General features: G+C 40.6%; 2 protein-coding genes and 1 long non-coding RNA gene across 3 annotated transcripts; all 3 read right to left on the minus strand.

Moving 5' to 3' along the window:
• Positions 648-3,710, minus strand: LOC110430860. The gene is made up of 4 exons (XM_021448973.1): positions 3,193-3,710; positions 2,920-3,051; positions 2,681-2,812; positions 648-1,154 (listed from the first exon to the last, which is right to left on the minus strand). The coding sequence occupies exons 2-4, from the start codon at positions 2,920-2,922 to the stop codon at positions 933-935; spliced, it is 357 nt and encodes a 118-aa protein (XP_021304648.1). The 5' UTR covers positions 2,923-3,051; positions 3,193-3,710; the 3' UTR covers positions 648-932.
• Positions 11,082-16,278, minus strand: LOC110431209. Its single transcript, XR_002448585.1, has 3 exons — positions 16,078-16,278; positions 13,932-14,070; positions 11,082-11,497 (listed from the first exon to the last, which is right to left on the minus strand). It is a non-coding gene; the product is annotated as an uncharacterized LOC110431209 (long non-coding RNA).
• On the minus strand, positions 14,415-16,071 carry LOC110431208. The gene has a single exon (XM_021449952.1). The coding sequence runs from the start codon at positions 15,046-15,048 to the stop codon at positions 14,713-14,715; it is 336 nt and encodes a 111-aa protein (XP_021305627.1). The 5' UTR covers positions 15,049-16,071; the 3' UTR covers positions 14,415-14,712.

A 25,737-nucleotide genomic window follows, 5' to 3' on the forward strand; every position in this document is an offset into this window, starting at 1 on the left:
GGTTAATTAGGCAGAAAAGTTATAAATATTGTCAAGTACTACAACTTTAGTTTGAATAATTTCTTCATCCAAGATCGATTGGAAAAAAATGAATTTAAAAACTATGATAAACTCAAACATATTTTTTGAATTAATAATTTACTTATATTCATTATATTGTAATAATATATTGCTGTAGTGACTGGTATATGGTTAACAATAAATTACAAACGGCGTCAATTGTTGGTATATCGTATTTTGCAAATAGATGGTATATCCGGGTTTTTTTTTTGTTTCCAAATGATACTACCTTCTTTCCAAAATATAGCTACTTCTAGGTTTGCCGTACGTAAAACTATTGTAACTTTGATCAAGTTTAGGAAAAAATATTTAACGCCTGACACTACATTGTAACATTTATTTCATGATTGAACAAATAGTGTTCTAAATTTTGATACTTTCTTCTATAAATCTGATCAAAAATACTTTAGACAAATCTATAAGTAGGGGAGTATATCTCAAATAGAAGCGATGTCATATCCTCATTTTTTTACACTACTATCATCAGGTGGTATTTGTAAACCTGCAAAAGTATAATATAACTCCATGTGTTGAGCAAATTAAAACTAGACTAAACATAAGCATAGTTCGAATTTCAAATCTTCGAATAATCACAGTATATCGTTTGCCAAATACTCTTGAATAAACTACTGTATGTAGGAAGTTTACAAGCAAATAAACAACCACCGAAGAGACAGGTGCTCTAGGACTGGCCGGGCATTGAGTCATCCAAACATATCATATGGTCCCTGGAGTTATTGTTACACACACAGTCTGGTTCTGGTTCATTTCATCATGCACACTTTGGAGGACGCGATACTACTAGTGTAGGACTTTTGGGGTTCCATTCTGAACGACGGTGCGAAGCATGAACACGATCGAAGCGCTCTCGGTCACATCTCTTTTATGGTGCGAAAAACAAGCAAGATTGCACACATGAACATCGTGAAAATGACCATCGGCTCCAGAGGGCTCAGCTGGAATTTTGGGGCAGCTGGATATATATAGTTGGTCAGAAACATCGCAGAGGCAGTGACGATGAGCCAGCACCTGAGGGACTTATTTTTGCCAGGGTTCATGTTGATGCCAGCAATAATGACGCCCCCATAAGTAACCTGCTTATATACAAATGGCAGAGACGCAAACATGCATGCATGTTATACATGGCATTTACTCTATTATCATGGTGCATTTATGTATATAATATGAAGGACCAATGTAGTATGGACCTGTATAGGGATGATCTTTTACAATTAGTAAATTTATCTAATATAATACTACAATTCTATATTTTCTAATAAATATATACAACGTGTAGAATAATGCTTCCCCATGATTGTTCCATATATTGCACATATATGTTCATTCTTCGCACACACCATATAAGCACTATCAGCAATAATTAATTAATCACATTGTTCTGAGATTTATATAGAAGACAAAAGCTAGGATGCTACATGAGTATTCAACAATAATGCATGGTGCGAAAAAGTAATTTGCATTCTCAAAAAAAAAGTAGCAAATATTAACTATTTAAGTACTTGCCAGCGATTGAGTTCACGAAGAGACAAGAATAGCCAAATTAAACGCTGCAAACATACGCATGAGTGTGACTGAGTGACCAAAAAAAAGGATGCAGTCGCATATGTGTCAAAAAAATGGTCCAACTCTCATGTTTGCAAATAATTAACTCAGTAACTAAAAGTGTTTACAGGCTGCAAACTAGCTAGTCTTAGGGCACTCACAATGCAAGACTCTACTATAGAGTCCAAGACAATTAATTACATATTATTTATGGTATTTTGCTGATGTGGCAGCATATTTATTGAAGAAAGAGGTAGAAAAAACAAGACTCCAAGTCTTATTTAGACTCTAAGTCCACATTGTTCGAGGTAATAAATAACTTTAGACTCTATAATAGAGTCTGCATTGTGAGTGCCTTTATAAGATAATCGATGCACACGTTTATTTTGATTAGGTAGATTAGGTTGTCATTTTAAATGCTCCTCGTATGCTTCGAAGCATCTTTCTAATTAAAGATGTCAGTTCGAAGCAAAAAGCACAATGAACAGGATTGGAGTTTCATTGTTTATAAATGTTTTCAAAGGATTGGTAAATGTCTATAGTGTTGAGAGTGAAACTTTCTAGATTGAATAGCCAATGAAAATAGAAGCATATAGGATGATATAGTTGAATATAGCAAAAAAAAAACTTCATATGACAATTTGTTATGGAAAAGGACGACGTCAGATGGTCATGTTTCTCAAGTTTTACAAAGAGTGATCTGGAAAAAACAAATGTAGACAATCATTACTTAGAATTGAACCTAGAAATGAAATTATTCTGATTCCAAAAAATAATATTTTTCCTATTACACATGTTTACAGGAAAGGTTATCAAATTCAGGCAACACCTCAGCTGAAAACAGTGAACTTTTGATCTATGGGAGGAATATTAGGAGAAAAGATACATGCAATGGGCTTTAATTTGGCATATAAATCCATCCATACATTTCCCCTAGAACAATACTTGTTGTAGATACAAGCTCTATCAAAGCGTAGATGGGAGAGATAGGGAAGAAGAAGGGGTGGAGACTGGAGAGTGTTTTTGTTTCTTAGGTAGAGTGTTGTGCAATACTTACCGAATTGATGCGCCGATCCACTAGAATCAGTGGATCTTGTTCTTCACGTTCGGGCATCATCTGAACTGGTGGAAGAGCATCGATGCCGTCTTCAATCACCTGATTCTCCAAGTCTTTGATGGTCTCCTTCGCCTACGTGCGTGGAACAATAAATAGAACATGATTTAATCTTGTAAAAGGGGGAAACTCATACGGCATGTATGTGTCTAACTGTCTATATATTGTTATAAGATGCTCACCATGCCGATGAACTTCTTGATGAATCTGCGTTTCTGATTTCTGAGAATAACGCGTGCGTAGGTGTCCTTCTGTGACTCCTCTCTGGTCCTGGTCTCTCCTAGCTGCTTTTCGTGCTCTCACTCTCAGACGATCTCGATTTGTTATAGCAGAACGCAAATTAATTAGGAAACAGATCGAGATCTAGTACTTGATCTAGAGGAAGAGAAAGGGAGGAAGAGGGAGACAGGAAGAGGAAAAGCGATCGAGGGCAAAAGTTTAGGGCAAGAATTCACCAGATCGATCGAATCGCGCGCAGCTAGCACGGACGAGAGCTGATGGCAGACGATGAGGGGATTTATATTAGCATTCAAGAAGATACTAGTAGTAGCAGCAGCAGCTCGCGTTGCTATAACTCTGTAAGGTCAGGAGGGATATTCCTCAAAAAAAAAAGTCAGGAAGAGGGCTAGCTCCTAGCAGTTGATGACCAGCCGCGGCTGCTGTCTGCTGTGCTTGCGCGGGACCTGGCGGCATGATGATACCTTCCCTACGTGCGTCGTCCACGCGAAGGTGTAGTGTGGACATCAGAATTCAGAAATGGTGGCAAAATTGGGCAGATAAGAAAAAAAAATGATTCCAAGCGTCGTAGTCGTGTCATCGTTTGAGCGGACAACGGACAGAGAGGTGTATGAGTCAAGTGTTGACTGGCATAAGCATCACCACCAGCTCAATTTTACGTACCCTGCTGACAATTAATGCGCTTGACCTTTTTCTTTCTCATTCAGTTATCCAAACTTTTCTTTTTAAGAAACATGAGGGCCGGAGCTTATATCACAGAGTCCAAGTCAATTAATTACGTATTATTTATGGTATTTTGCTGATGTGGCAGCATATTTATTGAAGAAAGAGGTAGAAAAAATAAGACTCCAAGTCTTATTTAGACTCCAAATCCACATTGTTCGAGGTAATAAATAATTTTAGACTCCATGATAGAGTCTGCATTGTGAGTGTCCTAAGACCCTATTAGTACGTACTCCCTCCATCCACAAATAAATGCACATCTTGTTTTTTGAAGAGTCAAACTTTTTTAAGTTTAACCAAATATATACAAAAATATATTAATATTTATTATATATAACATGTATCAGTAGATTGAGCATGAAATATACTTTCATAATATACTTATTTATAGATATAAATATTAATATTATTTGATATATTTATAGTTAAACTTTTAAAAGTTTGACTTCTCGAGAAGCGAGACATACATTTATTTATGGACAGAGGATCCATCATACATTTATTTGTGTACCAGTAGTACTTGTGACCGTATAAGAAAGAGGCTTCTGACGTACGATGGACTACTGGTGGTACGCCGTAACATTATTTTTTTTTACTTTTCAACAATGTAAACGGATAAACCTTATCCCAATCCCCAACAGTTTTGATTTGATTCTTCGTCCTTTTATCTGTAGGTTCATTGTCATTGACTGCACCAGTTGAAAATAAAGATAGCGTGTGTGCACTGTGCAGTCGAGATCAGGGAACAAAAATCCAAAAAAGGTCTTTGTCTCTTTTACCTAGCTATGCTATTCTTAGGCCTTGTTTAGTTTGGGAAAATTTTTGGATTTCGCTACTGTAGCACTTTCGTTTGTTTGTGGCAAATATTATCCAATCATAGACTAACTAGGATCAAAAGATTCGTCTCACGATTTACAGGTAAACTGCATAATTAGTTTTTATTTTTGTCTATATTTAGTGCTTCATGCATGTGCCGCAAGATTCAATGTGACGGGAAATCTTGAAAAATTTTGGGAACTAAACAAGGCCTTATCAGCCCGGAGCTTATATGGATGTGTTCTAGAAGAACATGAAGCGGGTGGGTAGTCAGAAGTCAAAGTTCAAAAGGATGAAGAACTGAAGAAGAAGAGACAAAAAAGCAGCACCTGTGACCAAGTAATAATCGCAATAACAATCATTGCCATCTGTGTCTTAGAGAAAACCATGCATGCATCGTGTTACATCAAAAATTAAATCTGAATTAACTTCGCTAGTATCCCAAACATTTGTTTTCTGTTGATAAGCTTTTAATTTCAAGCTTTTTAGTATCCCAAACATTTGTTTTAAAATTCACATATTTTGAGATTATTTTAAAAAATCAAACAATTTCATATCAAAGTTATAGTGCTTGACAAGATTAAAAACTTTATAGTTGATTTTTTTATTTGAGTTCATTTAATAGCCAAATTATTCAATACAACATTACAAAATATTTATACAAAAAGATAGAACCATATATACTCACAAATTAGTGTGTGGTGCATTGGTTACAATACACACTTTTATTTGTTGAATATATATTCTGAATCTTGACACAAGTGCTTAGCATAATCATGGCTATCCATGCAACAAGTACAAAGTCATAAGACAAACAATAGAAAAGGTGAGTATAAGAAAGTATTAAGATCTTGCTTGCAACAAAGCACATGAAACAAGCTATAACACCCAATTTCCTGAAAGTTCAGTGAATTTTTGGTCCCACGATCAAACTGCAACAACATATCTTTGTGCTAAAAAAACACTTTGTTGCATCTGGTAGTCCTCCTGCTTGCGCCCAACTTACGTGGCAAAACAATACACAATGCAACCCTTGACTAAACTGCAATGAACACATCAATATGCAAATTTCATAGACTCAACTGTACTGTGGGCAAAGCTAGCTAGCATCCTTAAGATATTCCTTAACAACAAGCATCTTAAGTGACGAACGAATTGAAAACCCTGGAAGGCTGGAACCAATTTGGTTCATTTAATTTCTATAACAACAACGATGAATGCAAATACAAACTGAACTTTTCTACAGGCTAAGATATATGTTTACAACCAAAGAAAAGGTACTACACCAATTCAGGTGCAGCCATGGTAGTATTGTTAACATATAATAGACTAACACTGAATTTTACCAGATAGGGAGCTGAGCCCAACTCAGTCCTAGGAAACCGTATATCATCAAGGCAAATTTGGGTGCCTACTATTTTCTTCTACTTATATGAAGCCACCTAATATTCTTCCTAGGTTTGTCTACTTTTTTTTTACTTTATAAAATATGTTTTCAGTTCATATACATCTTTCTTTATGGCTATATGTGCATCGATCGTATGATGCATCATCCTTGGATGCGATTTGCTCATTTGCATGAAACTTTGTACAAGGAAAATTATGATAATTTTAAATAACTTGGTTCCAAGATTATATTTTGGCAGCAGATAGCATTGCGCAGTCCTGCTCAACTGCCAAGTACTGACTTAAGCGTACGAATTTACCGCAAACTAAACCTAAAAGGTCCTTCTCAAAACCTGGCATTCTCCAATAAATTCTACTTTGACACGAGATGCCAAATATAATATGGTCAAAATGTAACATATCTATAGTATTACTATTGACTAGCTAGGTTTTCATCATGTGGTGGCAACTTATTACACTTCACTTTAGCACTTAGTTGCATATTGGAACCTTATTAGTTGCATGCTGAGACATGTTTATTAGCACATAGCACTTAATTAGTTGCATGCATGTTACACTAATAGCAAGGTGTTATACTACCAGGCATGTATATATGGAACCTTAGTTGCATGCTAGACATGTTTATTAGCAACCACCTCTGGCAAGAGAAAGAATAAGTAGTTCACCTTGATGTGATCACATTAATTGGCTAGTTCTATTGCGCAAATCCATTTGGATCAGGTCCTTGTGCAGTAGCCAATACTGCAGAAGCTGGTTTATTTATCAAAGGATCGATCAGGGGAAAAATAGAGTTACAACTTACAGATAATCATTCTTCATGTATATGCTGGATGAAGTTTGAATGCAGCACTTTGTCTATGATTCCCCATCATCTGCACAAAAAAAGTGATTGTTTCAGGGACACAACAGATACATGCATCAGGAGTGGAATGACCAGAAGGACTGAAATTTAATCGCGTAGAAAAATCTGGACCAATGAGGTGATTATATATACATTTTTGAACATTGTTCAATGTGTTACAATTAGAAAAATCTGGGCCAATGAGGTACTGAAATTTAATCGCGTAGATAAATTAGTTAGCCATTGGCCATTCCTCTCCGTTGTACTATACTGATCAACATCGACGAGCTTATTTGTTGAGCAATGAAAATGGAGGTCAGTGGTATGTAGATAGACACCAAAAGGGAAAAGTCGATGGGCAGCATTTTATTCACACAGGGGAACTGGTGTTACAAGAAGAAATAATTACACGCTGGTCGATATGATCACTCCGTAAGTGTCATGCATGTTACATGATCAAACACCAGCCCAAATGCCCAATGCCCAAATTCTACAAATCAAACCATGTTGGCCTGTTCGGCTCCTTGTTACAGTTACAGCGCTGATTTTTGTTCAATGCTGATTGAAAGCCAGGCTACAGTATTTTACCGTAACAATAGAAATAGATACAGCAGCAGCCGAAGAAGCACTGTCCTGAATCTCCTGATCCGCAGCCGAACAGATAGGACACATGAGCATGAGCGGATCTAGAAGAACAATTCCATGAGGAATCTCTCGGCACGCGCGGCGGCCCGCCCTGCACCGGCCCCGGCGAGCGTGAGGAGAGCGAGCCAGGCGCCGATTGTGAGGACGACGAAGCCCACGAACTTGTGCTCCAGGTTGGCGGCGGGGTTCATGACCGTGGTGTTGATGAGCACGCAGCAGCCCCAGGCAAGAAAGAAGCTCGCGGCCTGCAGGCGGCGGTCCCCGAGGGCGATGAGCTGCTGCAGATCGCCGGGGAAGCGACCGCCGCCTCCTGCCCCAGCCGCGGCTGCGGCCTGGAGACGTCCGTCCTCGTGATCGTTCAGCTGCTGCATGGCGCCCAGCAGGATGCCGTCAGCGATAGCGGCAGGGGCGGGGGCGGGAGCTTCCTCGCCGTACGTGGATCTCGTGCTTCTCCATGGATCTGGCTGTCTCGTGGATTTGTGTGGGTGATGGCCTGATGGGTTTAGCGAAAAAGCGGATTAGGGTTCCCCAAACCCGTTCCTTGGTGTGTTCTTTTTCTCTCTCTTTCCTTTTCTTTTCGGAGTGCGGATGGCGGCACATGGTGTTGCTGCTGCTCATTTTAGAGTAGACTGGGGAGAGGGTGTGAATGTGTGTCGGATTCATCGGCTGGAAGATTACAGTACTTTATTTTTCTTTCTTTCCGGCGGCTAGAGGTGTTGTTACAAAGGTTTGACCTTGGGCCTTGTTTAGTTTCCACACGAAAAGTTTTTAGAATATTGTATCACTTTTATTTATAGTTAATAATTATTGTCTAACTATTGTTTGTTATAGTGCTTCATGTAAGCAAGATTTGATGTGATAAAAAATCTTTAAAAAAATTAAATTTTGGGCTAAACTAAATAAGGCCTTAATGATGGGTACATGGGCGCCCAGTTTCCCACTCTCAAGTGCCTCTGCTTTTAAAATGGGCCTTTTTAACCTTCCGAAAAAAATAAAGAAAGATGGATCCATGGCCATCCCTTGGGCCTTGGCTCAGCTCCAAGCCTACGACATGACCCAAGTATATATAGGTCCCCCCACCCACACCAACCGTTGATAAAGATTCACATCTGAACATGCATGGCGGCACTTGGTGGCATAGGCCATATGTATTCAGCAAGTGTACACTGCCAAGCATCGTTTATTTTTCGACGAAAGCCGAATCTATTGATCTGCACAACGAGCGTTGTTCAAATCCCGACGCCCATATATATATAAGAGTAAAGTCCACTACCGGTCCCTAAACTTGTGCTGTCGTGTCATCCCGGTCCCTAAACTCACAAATCGATTGTTTAGGTCCTCAAACTTGTTCATCTGTGTCATCTCGGTCCCTAAACTTGTTCAATTGTGTCATCCCGGTCCCTAAACTTAGAAATCATCCGTTTAGATCCTCAAAGTTGTTCAGTTGTGTCATCTCGGTCCCTAAGCTTGGTTTTGAATCTCATTTGGGCCTTGTTTAGTTCCCAAAAATTTTGAGAAATGGACACTGTAGCATTTTCATTTGTATTTGACAAATATTGTCCAATCATGGACTAACTAGACTCAAAAGATTCGTCTCGTCAATTTCGACCAAACTGTGCAATTAGTTTTTATTTTCGTCTATATTTAATACTCCATGTATGCGTCTAAAGATTCGATGTGATGGAGAATGTGAAAAATTTTGCAAAATTTTCTGGGAAGTAAACAAGGCCTTGGGTTAAAACAAAGCGATCTAACAACTCTATATCAAAAAATAATTCATAACTTTTTCATATGAACTCAAATGAAGACAAATTTTATACCAAAGTTATATTCCTCAGCACAATCTACAACTTTGTAGTTGAAAAGTTTTTTATTTGAAGTCGTTTAGTGTTATAAAATTTAATTTTAAATTTTAAATTCTATAAACTTATAAAAAAAATTTTGGGAACCTAAACGATTTTAATTTAAAAACTTTTCAACTGCAAAGTTGTAGATCATGTTGCTATCTATAATTTTGATATAAAGTTTATCTTCATTTGAGTTCATATGAAAAAGTTATGAATTCTTTTTCAATATAGAGTTTTTAGATTCGTCATGTTTTGACCCAGATAAGACTTAAAAACAAGTTTAGGGACCGGGATGACACAACTGAACAAGTTTGGGGATCTATATGGGAGATTTTTAAGTTTAGGGACCGGGATGACACAACCAAACAAGTTTAGGTACCTAAACGGTCATTTTGCGAGTTTAAGGACCGGGATGACACATCCTAACAAGTTTAGGGACCGCTGATGCACTTTACTCTATATATATAATTAATTCAAAAGAGATAAAATGATTATCTCCACATGCATCTTAGAGAAAATAAAAAGGGTTGCAGATCAGAGAGAGTTTAGGCAAACTATGCGACCTCGCTCGATCTATCTATCACCCATATGTACGGCTTGAGGCAAAGGACATGGACATATCCATTATACTCTAGCTAGCAACAAGGCAAGGCGGAGGAGCTCCTCCTTCAAATCATCTTCTACCTCTAGCATACATACCACCGTACCATACCAGATTCGTTGACAATTACAATTAAGTTCCAAATTGTTGGCCTAAATTCAACGAATTGTAGAGAAGAGAGACGTACATGAATGCTTGTCTGCATGCCGAGATCGAAGAAGAACGATCGACATACGTACATACCGGCGCCGGCGGTGAGCGAGCATGGTTTAGCGCGCGCGGTGGCGACGACCGGGAGAGTCGACCTGAGGAGGTAGCATATGGCGCGCGCGGCCAGGGCCATGGGAGGGAGACGAATGGTGGAGCTAGCAGGTATGTACGCACTATACACTACAGGTAGCGCTAGCTGATGGTAGATATCATATGGACGTGCACTCGGCAGTCTGCACTAGGAACGAAGTAGTTTAGTCACCGTACGAGAGGGAGCTAGGGCCGGGTCTGGTGTGTCTGCTAGCTGGAGAAATTAAAATTTGCACCACTCAGCTACGCGGATCTAGTCATGGATCAGACAAAGTGGTCCTTGAATTTTATTGTTTTGATTTGAACACCCCACCGTATACCCGCTAGGATAGCACCATCTCATTTAATTAAGGACTTACTGGTTCAGGTTTTGGTCTCTATTTTACAAGGAGGAGGATCGTCAAATGATGAAAGACAGGGTGCAGGAAAATTGAAACAATTGCGATGGAGATGTTTGTAAGAAACGGTTGGAGATTCAATAATAAAATCACGTTTTAGATATTGTTTGTTGGATCAAAAAAAAAATTTAGATTGCATGGACTGTTGTGTTCTTGTGGGTAATAAGAAATAGCTATATGCATTAGTCGATGCAGAAATTGGAATATTAATATATTTAATTTTAAAAAACATATACCCGCTAGGATACACATAGAATAAGCTACTGTGAGCAGTGACTCACTTCCCAATAGAGTTGCAGCATTTTTGCAGGAAAAATCTGAACTTTTTTTTACTGTCAGCCGTAACAGCCTTTTTTTTGTCTAAAAAAAAGTCCACTATATATGCCAATATGCCATGTCCTTCTTCTACCGGGTACGGGCAGCACCGAACCGTACCCCAGCCGAGCTTAAGCTTGTTGGGCCGAGGAAGCTGAGACGGATGCAATTGATGGGCTGAAATGGGGAGGGCATCGGTCTCAAAATCTATATGGATACCAAACGTGTCCATATTTACGGTAACAGCAACCGATGTCTCATAATCATTACTTAGAGCTCTGGAGTTCAACAGTCGAACATATAATTCTAAAAAATAACAAAAAAACAGTCCAACATATCCTGGAATTATTATTACAGTCTGAAACACACCTTTTGTTTAATCATGCATTCTATGAATTTAACTGCTGAAGCGTTCGTGCATTGTGCAGCTAATCGCAAACACGACAGCATGGGGGACGTGGTACCAAGACTTGACCGCGTTCCACTGTCGAGGTGATGAGCAAGGAGACATGAACAAGACATGCATGGTGACACAATGAAGCAGATTGGCACACGTACATCAACGAAGGCGCCCCCTCCATTTTATATTAAAATAAAACAAAGGCCCCTCCAGCCTGCATCTGCAAAAGGCTGGACAAATAAAGTCAGGAACATGTCGATCACATTCATAATCTCACTATCATGCATGGTGCTGTGCATATATATATATGTAGGAAGGGAAACACATGCGATGGAGTTTGAGCTTGTATATATATAAACCTGTGCCGATTCATTCAAAAACATAATGCCTGTATGAACATGTACACCTTGAAGCATTTGGATCACCGATCACCCAAATAACACGGGTTCCACTCTTCAGTCAATCAATCAATGAAGTAAATAAGTCCAAACCATACGCTGGCCTTTTAATTAGAAAGAACTTGTTATTATCCAACATTCGTGTGCATGCAGAAGCTAGCTTAGGAAGTCTCACTTCTCACCCTGCTTATCATTTGCGTTGGGAGATCTAGAAGGAGAGAAACACAAGGATTTTTGAATCAAGCCCCTCTGTCACTTTTCGCACAGATAAAACGGAAGCAGCGCGGCATGGGTTATACAGCAGTCGCAAAAAAGTTTAGTGGTTTTGTTAGCAAGAGAAATAGGCTTTTGGTTTTGTCCCTACTTGTTTCCGTTTCTTTTTTGACCCTTCTATACATTTCTCTCCTATATATAAATGAATAGGCACATTCTCATGCCCATTCGTTAAAAAAAGGAACAAAAGCTAGATAGCACATAATGAAAAACATGATAAATTACTTCTCAAAAAAAAACATGATAAATTAAATTGTAGTTTTTTTCTAGATAAGGGATATATAAATATCTGGCCTCTACATCCGAGGATGTACACAGCCAATTATTACAACGTCTTGGATCAAAAAGCAAGAGCAAACCACAGACCAGGATACTAGAGCAAACAATATAAATGTTTCCATCCTTTATTAGAAATCTAAATTAAACTGTAGTTAATCATGGAAATATATTTCGCAAAAAAACATGGAGTAAAAAAGAAGAACGCTCATCGAGATTATTCTAAATTAAAAGTAAGTATATATTTTCACTAACACATAATGAAAAGCACGATAAATCAAAACTCTAGGAAATCATATCAGGCTGCCTCAATGATGTTCGACTATGCACAATAAATTAAAGGTTGACACATGGTACTACCTATGTCTTTTCGAAGAGAATGTTAGAACTAAAAAAGTGTTCAAGTTCATTCTTTGACCACCAATTTATTGTCTCCTATAATACATCATCAATTATAACAAAATAAATGTGTTCGAAATATATATCTATGGAATTTGAATATATTGATACAACTTTTGTACATTAAATACACATAATTGACTTTCTAAAAATCCTAATACACCCAAACAGATGGGTGCAACATTTAACTACATGCAGCAGTGTACCCAGTTTTGCAATATTCGGAAGGGAGGGTAGCAACTCCAACAGTTTTATAAATTTTATTTGGCAAATATTGTTATTTGTCAACTTCCAAAACGATAAGGGGAGAGAACAAAAAGGACATCTCCAAGTGTTTGGCAATTTTGACTTGGCAAAAAAAATCTGCTGGTTTCGGAGATCAACGAAGAAGCATCAGGTTGTCAGCTTGCTATAAAAGCGCGCACATGCAGTATGTACATAAATGCCAAGAAAGGAGGAGAATTTGCCAACTTGCTATAATGCCAAGCCCAGTTGCCAAACTATTGGATAGGAGATTTTGAGAGTTTTGACAAAAAAATAAGAATGCCAAACCTATTTGCAAAACTGTTGGAGTTGCTCACTTATTAACTTATTTGTTCCTAATTTTGAAACAGTGTACCCTTCATATGACCGATTTGAAAAAGACTGATTGCACAATAACATACACCATCAAGTCGATGATCCTTGGTCCCTCATTATATATGTTTATTTGTTTGAATTGCCTAGCCTAACTTCAAGAATGGACAAAAGGAAGAGGGCTGAAAGGGGTGACACTAGGTCTTTTTTTTTTCAATCTCATATCTCAAGTAGTCACCAAAACATTGTATTAAAACAAATCGGTGGTTCATAACTCATAAGCACAAGGCATGTGGTGCTCTTTAATTTGTCTACTAATCACACCCATCTATATGTAGACTTATATATATATATAATCTAGCATGAAAGCATATATACTTCACCAAATTTGAGATTATTTCACTTTTGGCCAAATTCCTCGTCCTAAAAAGAAACGGGGGAATCATCCCTGCCACGGTTTAGATTTTAACTAAGCCTGTGAGAGACCAAGGATTATTTCACTTTCAACCATGTTTATTTGAAAGTACTGTTCACTGATTTATTGTGAGAGAAAAAATACTGCTGGCTGATATTATATTTCAACACATGTTGATGCACATTAATCATTTGCCATCTCTGACTAGCACCTCAGGATTTGCCACTCCATACACATGGATCAGGGTGTCATGCCAATGAGTAGCGTGAATCCTAGATTATGTTTTTGATGTATCATATCCTCAACTACTTTAGGAAAATAACTTACATATGTGACCGGATAATGACACTTGTATGATGATGCATGAAGAGAGGCAGTTTGTTGTGAGGCTAGGATCACTTGATCAGTGTCACTGCCCTCTATGCCTCATCGAATCCACTATGCACTCTGTCTAGCGTGCTACCATCTGCACAGCAAGTATTTGTTTTAGGGATACAAAATAAAAAAGAAATCAAACCCATCACTTAGCATTGTGCAATATATGAGGAAAAAATATATCAAAAAGGTCAAAAAATGATAATTTACACAAGACGGACATCATTTTGTATAACAATCACAGCTTACTACTCGTTCCCCCAATTATCTCTCATGCCTTTTGTCGGGATGTATTCAGATTTGCATCAATTGAAACTTAAACTAAATTACATCACAATTCACTCTAACATATATGGATTGATGTGAATTCGACAACATCCAAACAAAGCCCTCGAGAGGGAGGACATATTCAGAGATATGATCAAAATGGAGTGCATCATCAAGGTCAAATGAAGGGACAATTTGTAGGCATTATATATATTATTCATAGGGATATTGGAAATTACAACCTTATAGGAGAACTCAACTAATCACAGTAATTTGGCCACTCTCGGAAACTGACACATATCATATGCATGCATGCTGGATCATGTCTCGTACACATACATAGAAAGCACAAGTTCTCAAACTACACATACAGATACTAACACTCAACAGATCGATCGACGGGAATACACAAACATCGTCGATCGATTTGCTCCCTGCGGACGGATCTAGCCAGGCCCAGAGGCAGCTACTGGAAGAATCCCCTGAGCACTTGCTCGACGCGACTCGCAGCGCGGCCGAGGCGATCAGAGCCGCTGAGCGTGAGGAACCCGAGCGCCGCACCAATCGTAAACAGGGCAAGACCAGCCATGACATGCTCCGGATTATCCTCCCCTCGGTTGATCACGGTGCCATGGAGCACCACGGAGCCACCGCAGGCGAAGAAGAAGACCGAAGCCTGGATCCGGCGGTCCTTGAGCTCGAACAGCTCCCGCAGGGCCGCGACGAGGTCTCCCTCTGCTGGGGCCCCAACTGCGGCGGCGGGCTCGTCGCGGATCACAACTGTCGTCGGCGTCGTCTCCATCGCTCCAAAGTCGAAACGAGAGCTAGATCTCGGCGGCGGCGGCGTTAGATCAGGATGGGTTCGCCTCAGGCAAGGTATAGGGCTTGGGTTCTTCTCCGTTGCCAGTTGGCACACACACTGGTGACTGGTTCGTGTTCTCGAGTGTTGCCTTTCTGTGTGGCTGGCCTTCTTGTAGAGTGAGGGCCGCCTCGGCCTAGCCTAGCAGGGGTGCCGCGGCCAGGAACAACTTGTACCGCACGGCATGTTCGTGGGCTTGGATGGGCTTCCCTATAGTTGGAGGATGTCATGGGCCTCAGATGTTATGTGGGCCTTCATCTTTTTTTTTTCTTGTTTGAGATGTTAATGGGCCTTCTAGGTGTGCTGTTCCTTTCAGCTTTGAAAGCCTCCGACACGTTTGTAGCCTCTGCACGACCGCATGCACCTACCGTTGACCAAAGACGTTCTAGATCTGCATCTTGTGCTAGCACGGCAAGGAACATCCATGCTGTGTTTGTGATGATTTGTGCTTTAATGTGTCCATCTATGCTGCTTCTCCTTCTTCATCCTATTTTTTTACGAGATTAATTGAAAGATCAATTTCCTGATGAACTACTGTATGCATGGATCCTATACGATCGATATCATCCATCAGTACGCCTACATATTAATTTCCAGCTCGATGCTAAGTAGCTAGCACCGTGCATGCAGGCACCGCCAGATCGATCGGAGCTTAATTCTAGAGGACACCTCTCATGCATCGTCTTCTCTCACAGACGAGCTAGGTAGCAGCAGAGGCATGTCATGCACAGGAGACATAGAAACCATGCATGCATAGATTATTAGCTAGGCAAATTAAGGACAGGTGAAACAAAAGGTAGCAAAGCGTTTAAGATAGTGAAGTTAATTTCATTCGGCCAGGCCAGGGATGATGAAAATTGAAAGAAAATATAATCTTTCAATAAAACCCAAAAAAAGGGGATGAAGAACATGCTGCGAACACACACTGAAATAAGTTTCAAAGCAACGAACAAAAAGACAAGAGCGACGTACATGCATGTGGTGGCTGCCGAGCATGAGCAGCGGCTGGGCAGCGGCGGCGGGCAAGCTAGCATATGGTAGCGCGCAGAGAGGCCGGCGGCGTGTAGACGACGACCTGACGAGGCCGGAGCTCGGCGGAGCTAGGTAGGAGAAGCATGGTGGGTCGCGGCCATGGACATCACGAATATGGTAGCCAGCGCTCTCTTATATTAGTAGATTAGAGATTAGCTAGAAATACATGGACCAGAGTTTAAATATCATTTAAGTCGCCGTCGGTAGCAGGCGTGGCTGCTAGAAAATAATTTGGCATAGACCAGTCATCTTGCAGATCTGCTGGCTCGCTTGTGACCAAGCACAGCAACAAGTGGACACGGAGGTACCGTGGTTTGATTGAGTATATACATAGGCCTCAGTTTTCACGGAGTACTTCAGAAACAACAGGTCGATCGATCGATGTGGAAACTGAGGCCTATGTTAAAATGATGAGGCCTGCTCGAGTGGAGAAAGCACCAGCGGTCGGCCCAACCCATTTTACACATTGACACGCAGGGAAGAGCAATTTCTTGACTCACGGTACGAGTTTGACCAAATACTAATAATGCCCGAAAATACACGTGCTTCGGTAGGGAAACGGCGAAAAATAAATAACGGGTATCTGGATCCTTATTGAGCAACATAATAAAGCACGCTAAGCACATGCGTGCAACACACATAATGAAGCTAGCTAGTTCAATACCATGGGATGAAGAAGCGCCTGAGGACGGCGACGGCGATGGCCATGGCGGCGCCGGCCAAACGATCAGCTTCTGGGAACCGACGTGCGGCGGCCAATGGCACCAAGTAAAGGAGGCAGACGCCGAGAAGCCCGGCAAGGAAACCGATGACGGGCGATGAAGACCTGTGCGGCGTCGGGGTTGCACACCGACGCGGTTGAGGTAGTGACGGCGGCGGCTGCTCCTAGCGCGCGTGCGGCGTCGAGGAGGCGGTGGTGCTGCTGCTGCTGGTGGTCGCCTTGGTGGACGCCGGCGTGATTAGGCAGCAGCTCTCCCTGTCCCTGGTTGGCCATTCGATCGTGCGGCCGGGGCCCTGCGGTGCAGAGGCGCGCGCCTTTCCTTCTCGCCTCCTCGACCTCGACTGATGACAGATGGCTAGATGAGGGGTGTGGTGGTGGATGTGTGCTGCCGGTGCCGCATGCGGCTTCTATACATACTCCGCGCAAGCAGATGATGTCGACCTCGATTCCGCTCGTCCGTCCTGGACTTGGTGCCAACATCAACCAGCCTGAATTTTCAACAACGCGGCGCCCGCCGCCACGTTGACGCCATCAAGTCTGAAAGTATTTTCCCCCTTCCGTCTGCCTACAATTTCCTTTTAACCTTTGCCCGATTATTATTATTATTATTATTATTATTATTATTATTATTATTATTATTATTATTATTATTATTATTATTATTATATATTGCACTGAGTAAGAATGAGAATGGTGCTCCAAATAGATACCTACGGTCCTTCTCCAACCTAACTTAAAGGAAAAAAATTGTCTCTTTAGTTTAATAAATCAGACTAGAGAAGAAGTTCTCTCAAATCCCCTGCACCAGTTCACGTTGATAATTAATTTGGCCACTCCCACTTGGCAGGTAGATCAACACAGAGAGTCACATTATTCACTTAATAATACTGCTTGCTCAATTCAATTCAGGTCCATTGTAATGGTTCTAGCGTCTGAATTTAGCGAGACCCTTGGATTCTACTGGGTTTCAATTGCAGGGCCACCACAAAAAAGGTAGGTGTCGGTTAAATTGGGTGTCGGACCTGTTGGACAGTGACCGGCGGGGATGGAATTATGGTAAGATTGTAGCGATTTTTAATCTGGCGAACGTTGAGGCTATTGCACGGATTAATTTATCAGAGCGACAGACGGGGGATGTCCTAGCATGGTTCTATAAAAATCCAGAATCTTCAGCCCGCAGCGCCTATCATGTAGGCCCAAGTCTGCAGGAAAGCCCGCTTACAACGGCGACGGGCTCGACACCTGATGGCTAGCATAAAGCTATGGAGCAAAGTGTGGAACGCTGTTGTCCCACCAAAAATCCGCATCTTCGCTTGGAAATTAGGCCTTGTTTAGTTGCAAAATATTTTGCAAAATATGAATAGTATCAATTTCGTTTGTATTTGATAAATATTGTCAAATCACGGATTAACTAGACTCAAAAGATTCGTCTCGTCAATTCCGACCAAACTGTGTAATTAGTTTTTATTTTCGTCTATATTTAATACTTCATGCATACGTCTAAAGATTCGATGTGACAGGGAATCTGAAAAATTTTGTAAAATTTTCTAGGAACTAAACAAGGCCTTAGCAAGAGACATACTACCGACATAGAAAAATAAAATTATTAGAAAGCTTGAGATGGATTTGCAATTCCCATTATACAAATGCGTTGTGGAGGGCAGTTACTATGCCACGGTGGAGTGTCCACAAGCGAGAAATTTTCGATGCGCCATGTGAGAGCATTGGCCAACTCCTAATGAGAAGCTGTTCAGGAAGACAATCTGATTGGTTCTTACTGATGCTTGATAGATGTACTCAGGATCAAGAAGACTTGTTCATTCTCATACTATGAGAGCCTGCTGGTCGCTACATAATAATGCCGCACAACTAAGGATCTACTTTCATCTCTGAATCGGTCCTCTTCTTGTTGAATTATAGGAATACATTGTTGTAGGTTAGTAAACATGAGACTCTTGATGGAAAGGGCAAGGTGAAGTGTTGGATTGCTAAGTCCCGGCTCAGCAGTACGCCGGCCATAGGCCAAAGCTGGGAAGTTCCTCCAGCCGGTTGGATTAAAGTTAACGTTGATGCCTCAGTGTTGGAATTGTGTGAAAGGATCAAGATGCCCAAGAGGGGGGTGAATTGGGCTTCTCTAAAAATTTAAGCAACCTATAAGCTCCAATTCAACCCCTTGTGCCTAGTGTGACTTAGAGAGCTACCGGATAAAAGTTTTGCAACCTAGTTCCAATCCTATTCTAGCATGGCAATTCTAAGAATGTAAAAGCACAAAGTAAAAGCTAGAAAGTAAAGGAGTAGTGGGAGAAAATGCTCGGCGATGTTTTGCCGAGGTATCGGAGAGTCGCCACTCTCCACTAGTCCTCGTTGGAGCACCCGCGCAAGGGTCTTGCTCCCCCTTGGTCCGCGCAAGGACCAAGTGCTCTCTACGGGCTGATTCTTCGACACTCCGTCGCGGTGAATCGCCCAAAACCGCTCACAAGCTTGACACGAGCCACCCACAAGAACTCCAGGTGATCTTCGTGCCTCCAAACACCACCGAACCGTCTAGGTGATGGCGATCACCAAGAGTAACAAGCAACGAACTCTCACTTGACCCAAACAAGGCACTAGAGAGTGGTGGATGTACACTTGACTCTTGGAATTCACTAGAGGAGGATTCTCTCAAGAATTCACTCAAAACTCAATCCTCTCTAAGCTCTTTGCAACTCTCTTGCTTCACAACAAGTTTCTCTGATGTTCAAATGGGCAAGAGAGCTCTCATGGACGAGGTGGAGGAGTATAAATACTATCCACAAAGTCCAAAGGTCGGCCAACCGTTTTCCACTTAAAACGGGGTCACCGGACGCACATTATGTTGCACCGGACGCACTGCACCGAGCGTCCGGTGTGACATAACGGCTACCTGCTCTTTCTCTGACAGGTCACCGGACGCTAACCCTCAGCGTCCGGTGCACCGTCCGGTGCTCGGGGAAACTTTACATGCTCCCTGCGCATGGGACCGGACGCTACCCGGTGCGTCCGGTGCTAGCGTCCGGTGCTCAGGGGAACTTTTGCAAGCTCCCTGGGTAAGGGACCGGACGCTACCCGGTGCGTCCGGTGCTAGCGTCCGGTGCCTAACCCTAAGCACGGCACTGTTCTAACGGCTAAGGACCTCACCGGTCGCACTCACAAAGCGTCCGGTGCCCCTTAGGGCACTCAAACTTCGTCGAAACGCGATCGCTCCAACACGAAGTTTGTTCCTCTCGATCTAAGGACTATCTCTGAGCTGCCTAGTGCTAGGTTTACCAAGTGTGCACCACACCTAAACCTAAAGCCTTGCCTAAGTCAAGCTACTGGTCAAAGGAAAACAAAGTCCTAAACTACTCTAAGTGCCCTTCTTCACCATATGGCACTTAGACCTAGTCTAGTCTTGACGATGTCCATCCATCCTTTGAAAACCGAAAACGATTTCCACTATTAAGTAGGCATGTACGTCCCTGTCCATCGAGTACCTATATACCATGACCTTACCTATGACTTTGCCTCTACAAAACACACGTTAGTCATAGTAAACAACAATGTCATTAATCACCGAAATCACTAAGGGCCTAGATGCTCTTTCATTGTGATCAGGAATCACAAGTACGAGGTCCTCCAAATGGCATGGTGTGTCTTGCTTTGATGTGCCTCAGTAGATGAAGCCAAAGGACAGGCGTACGTGGAGGGTCGATGGCTAGCTTCACAGTGGTGTCCGAAGCCAACTATTTTGGAGTCTGATTCAGCCAGACTGGTTGCCGCTTTAGGAGACGCCAGGGAGGACAGGTCGGACCTCCAGTGAGGCCAAAGAATATCTGCAGCTGTTGCCCGAGTGGAAGATTAAAAAAGGTCAAGAGTGATTGTAATGGTGTTGCTCATAAACTTGCTCATTTAATTAGACGTTATGTTCATAGTGCGACATGGTTGAGGCAAGCGCCTACGTGCATTGTTGACCTCTTGAAGCAAGATTGTAATCCTTGTACTAGCTAAATAAAGAACCCTCTTTTCCAAAAAAACATCAGGTCCATGGTTTTGCTTGTGTTCGTCTCTGCAATCCGCCAACCCTCATGATTCGTCTTTCTATATTAGGCCTTATTTTGTTTCCACCTAAAAACTTTTTATCATATCCTATCGAAAGTTCGGACATATGTGTGAAGTATTAAATATAGATTAAATAAAAAATAGATTGTACAGATTAATTAAATTTTATGAGACAAATCTTTGAAGCCTAGTTAATCTATAATTAGACACTAATTGCTACAGGTTCACATGTGCTAAAGATGGATTAATTAGGCTTAGGGTTCTAGACGGGTTCTGTAATTTGTTTTTTCTATTAGTATCTGAACACCCCATATAACACCCTGATCTGATATTCAATGAGACACCAAAAAACTTTTCGGCCTCAAACTAAGGTCTTGTTTTGTTCGCGAAAATTTTTGGCTTTGACTATTGTAGCACTTTTATTTTTTATTTGATAATTATTATCCAATCATAGACTAATTAGGCTTAAAATATTTGTCTCACAAATTACAAGCAAATTATACAATTAGTTATTTTTTACTATATTTAATGCTTTATGTATGCGTCCAAAGATTCGATATAATGTAAAATTTTAAAAAAATTAGGAACTAAACCAGCCCTAAATAAGGCCTTACTACTTTATTCATGGTGTGCTAACTCAAAAAACAATAATTGTGGTAGGTACTCTTTTGTCTCTGATGCAAGATCAAGGTTCCTCCTCTCCATAAAATAGATCAATGATGCAAGACCAGGTTCCTCCTCCTCTCCGTAAAATAGATCAATGTGCTGCAAGGTTCTGGGTGGTTCAGTGCTTCGCTTGTACAGTTCAAGTACCTGGCTCAGTTACTGGAATACACGAATTTCACATAAATCAGTTTATTTTCACAGAAAAAACACATGAACAGGGGAAAATCCCCGTGTTTCATCATGGTTTGGTTGGGCCGGCGAAATTTGAAGCGTATAAATCCGGGGAATCAGGAAGGCCCCGTCCAGGATACGCTTCGCTCCGTGATCCAGCTTTCATGAATGCTGAAGAGAAATTCCCTCAAAAAAATGAACGCAGAAGACAAAATAAACAATATTATTATTGGATATGAGCCTCAGAGCCTGTTAGGTCCGGTACATAAAAGATTTGGTTTATTGTAAAATTAGCATTATTGTAAAGTTACTGGCGTAATTGAACATGGTGATGTCTACGTGTCGCTAACGTGTGGTATCAGGATATAGATATGCTCATTGTGAGGATCGTTCGGAGCATCGGCGATGATACACTGCACCACTTGACTTGGTTGAAAGACGAATCTTCGTGAAAAACACGAACAGTAACATGGAATCCTTCCCCCCAAAAAATCAGTCGTCCTCTTCTAGTGTAGGATTATAAGAGAAAGCTTTCACAAACCAGCTCTTCCAATTACCTGTGCACGCCTATAATAAAAAGAAGAGAAAAAGATATAATTAACTACATTAGGGATTCTCAAACATAGCACAACTACAAAAAGATTTTAGGAGAAATTAAAGCTTATTTTATTAACAAAAACTTGTGTACCCCAAAATACCTAACGATTTTTTAAGGAGATCGTTTTATTTATGGAGACAGTATAAAACTCTATCTCTTAAAATCGATTTATATTATAAAGGTGGGCCTTTCAAGAGGTTCTCCTCTAAAAATGGCCACCATTTTTAGAAGCGGACCGCTTAAAAGGCTTGTCTCACTTAATGTGGCCAGACCCACTATCGATCTGGCCCAGCCCATCTCGGCCAAGAGCAAGTTCACAGTATATAATAAAGAAACCCTAGTTTTTTCTCTCCCACCCCACAGACCTGTCTTCCTCGTTCTAGCCGCACAAGCCTTTCTCCTTCCCTCTCTCTTCTCGAGCATAGAGTGCTTCCTACGGCGACTCATGTGCCCCTTGGTGTTTGTGCAACTTGGAAGGCTCTCCCCCAGCGGCAACGATTCTAGATCCATGCTCTTCACGGTGCGAGGACCCTCCCTATCACCAAGGGTTCTAGATCCGCGCTCCTCGCGGTGCGAAGGGCCCTCCATGGCGACAGGGGCTCCTGACCATGCTCCTCGTGGCACGGAGGTATATCCCCAACCGCGCCGAGTTGCCACTGGTGCTCCCTGCTCTACTTCGCATTATAGGAGCAATCTGTCGTCCATCCGGCTCACTCTTTCTATGCAGCTTAGCTACCTCAGCCCCAAGAGTCTCCTCGATCAGGACTCATCCGCATTGGATTGGGGAAGAAACACCTCTCCGACCACCTTGCTACCTAGGCTTCCTTCGCTAGCAGTTGGTGCTATAATTGGTATGTTTATTTCTCAATCGACTTTCCTTCGTTGCAGTGCTAATCAATCCTATCTAGATGCATGTGTTTTCCTTTCTATGAGTCTTCTGCATTTAGATTTTTTTGGTTTGCTTCCATAGAAGTAGATCTTTTAGCTAGCATCATTAAGTGCATTGAAGCAGGATTAGTTGTCTGACTTTGTATATCTAGAGTGACCCCTTTATAGTCATTCATGGCAAACTACTTCTTCATTGTAGCAGAGTTCAAGTCATCTCACCTAGGTAAAGATTCCTGGTGCTTTTACTTGAGTTTGAGTAGTAGAAATAACAATGGGAACATCATTGATGTTGCATAACAAAACATAAATGATAGGGCTATTAATCCTTATATTGCTTTGTATTGCACTTTACTAGCCATTATGTGTGTCGAACAATAGTGGTCAATATCTTACTTTGCTATGACAAAAAATGGGGTGATGTGATTGTTATTTATGTGAGTTTAAAGTTTAAGGAGATCACATACATGCTTTTTTTGTGGGAATTCATGCTGAAAATTTTGTCATATACATCCTTTGCATACTAAAGGTGATCTTGCAACCACCAAATTTTTTTGCAAATACAATTTAGTTATGACCATACAAGATAATTCTATTTTTTTAATTTATTGTAGTCATGGGCAGTTCAAGTGAGGAATCTCTATTAGAGTACTATATATATGAAATTGTTAGCATGTTGTTTGTTAGAGAGGAGTAAGGCTTTTAGTGTCACAAAAAATATGTTCTTGATAAAGAGTTCAGTGTGTGATGTTGAGTGGTACATTTCCAACCAATAGATTATCTTGAGGAAATTTATTTGGAGTTCAGAAGGTTTTTGTGAGCATGAAGCAAAGCATAGGAAGAAAGAGAATAAGAAAAGGAAACCACATAATAGAATTCATGTTCGGTGTAAAGGAAAAATGGTCACTGCACAAGAGAAGGCATCATGCATGGCAGTGCTATGTGTGAAGGATTTCATTGATGAACATAAACATCCTTTGGTCACAAAAGATCTTGATTCGCTATTGTGTTCACACAAAAGAAGTATTTATGAGGAGAAAGCATACATTATAGAGATGGAATTTCTAGGATTTGAAGCACCATAACTTGTAGAAAAGCCATGTCAACTGATCAATATTTTAGCCATAACAAGTGAACTCAGTAAAAATTTCAGAGTTCATTCATTTACTAACTACATTAGGAAGTGAAGATAAGGAATAAAAAAGAAACAAGATAATTCCCTTATTATGCCCATCAAATTTTCCATAGTAATCAACAAACCTATAGAAGACCTACAGAAGGGCACATAGTCATCTCAGCCCTAGGAAATCATCTTGAAAATTGTTGGTAAGTTGGCAAAAAATATAATTGTAACAACAAAATTTATGCCAAAACTTGCAGGTAATGGACCATTCAAAGACTTGTTGAAGGTATGGAAAATGTGTAGCACTAAAATCTCCAAGGCATAGGTAGAAATTAAACCATGATGAGCACCAAGAATGAAGCTTGCATAATAACACCAGTCTTTGACCAGCATTATGCTTCTTTTGAAGAGGTGTTTTCCCCAATTTTATAAATACAAATGAAGCATAAGGTCGACCAACTTCATTTGTATAGATCAGAGAATTTAAAAAAAGAATCTTCAAAACAAGCATATCTCTGATCAAAGATTGGTTGTTATGAAGTTGTATTCTTGGTACTCACCATGGTTTATTTTCTACATATGACTTGGAGATATTAGTGATGTACATTTTTCATGCCATCAACAAAGTCTATGAATGCTCCATTAGTTGTAAGTCTCTGCATAAATGTTCTAGTATAGTTATAAGTTTTTTGTGACCTTACCAAAGTTCTTCAAGATAGATAATTTTCCACAGGTAGGATGGCTATCTACCTTTGTACATGTCCTATATAGGTTTCTTGCCTGCTGTGTCAAATTTGATTGGATAAGAAGGGAATTAGATTGTTTTTCATACTTTCTTATCTTCGCGCATCCTAATCTAGTTAGTAAGTCAATGAACTCTGAATTATACTCTGAATAACAAAGTGTTTGGCCATTTTGACATGGTTTTTATCCATGATTTGGTGCTTTCTTGTCCAAGAAATTTTTCATAATTTGGTGCTTCTTGATCCTAGAAATTTCCATTTCTATGTTGTTTACATTCTAGTTTTTACTCATCGACCAATTTTTCTGTGTGAAACTGTGAATGCAATGGAAAAACAAGTTCTTTGGTGGCCATAGGATACACATACAACCTCCCTGATTCCTTATCTTGTGCAATGATCATTTTTGCTTTACACCGATCATGACACATATTCCATGGCTTCCTCTTCCTATTCACTTTGTTCATGTGCTTCGCTTCATGGAAATCTTCCTGCCACCTGCAAATAAATTTTCTCAAACTAATCTCATTGCTGGTATTGTTGTATTCAATATAGTTTTTCAGCAAACTAAACCCTTTCTCAAGAGCATATTTGTTATAAAATTGAAAGACTTTAGTTATTCTCACTAACAAATATCCTG

The sequence above is a fragment of the Sorghum bicolor genome, chromosome 10 (genome assembly GCF_000003195.3).
Source record: "Sorghum bicolor cultivar BTx623 chromosome 10, Sorghum_bicolor_NCBIv3, whole genome shotgun sequence".
In the NCBI taxonomy this organism is placed as follows: domain Eukaryota; kingdom Viridiplantae; phylum Streptophyta; class Magnoliopsida; order Poales; family Poaceae; genus Sorghum; species Sorghum bicolor.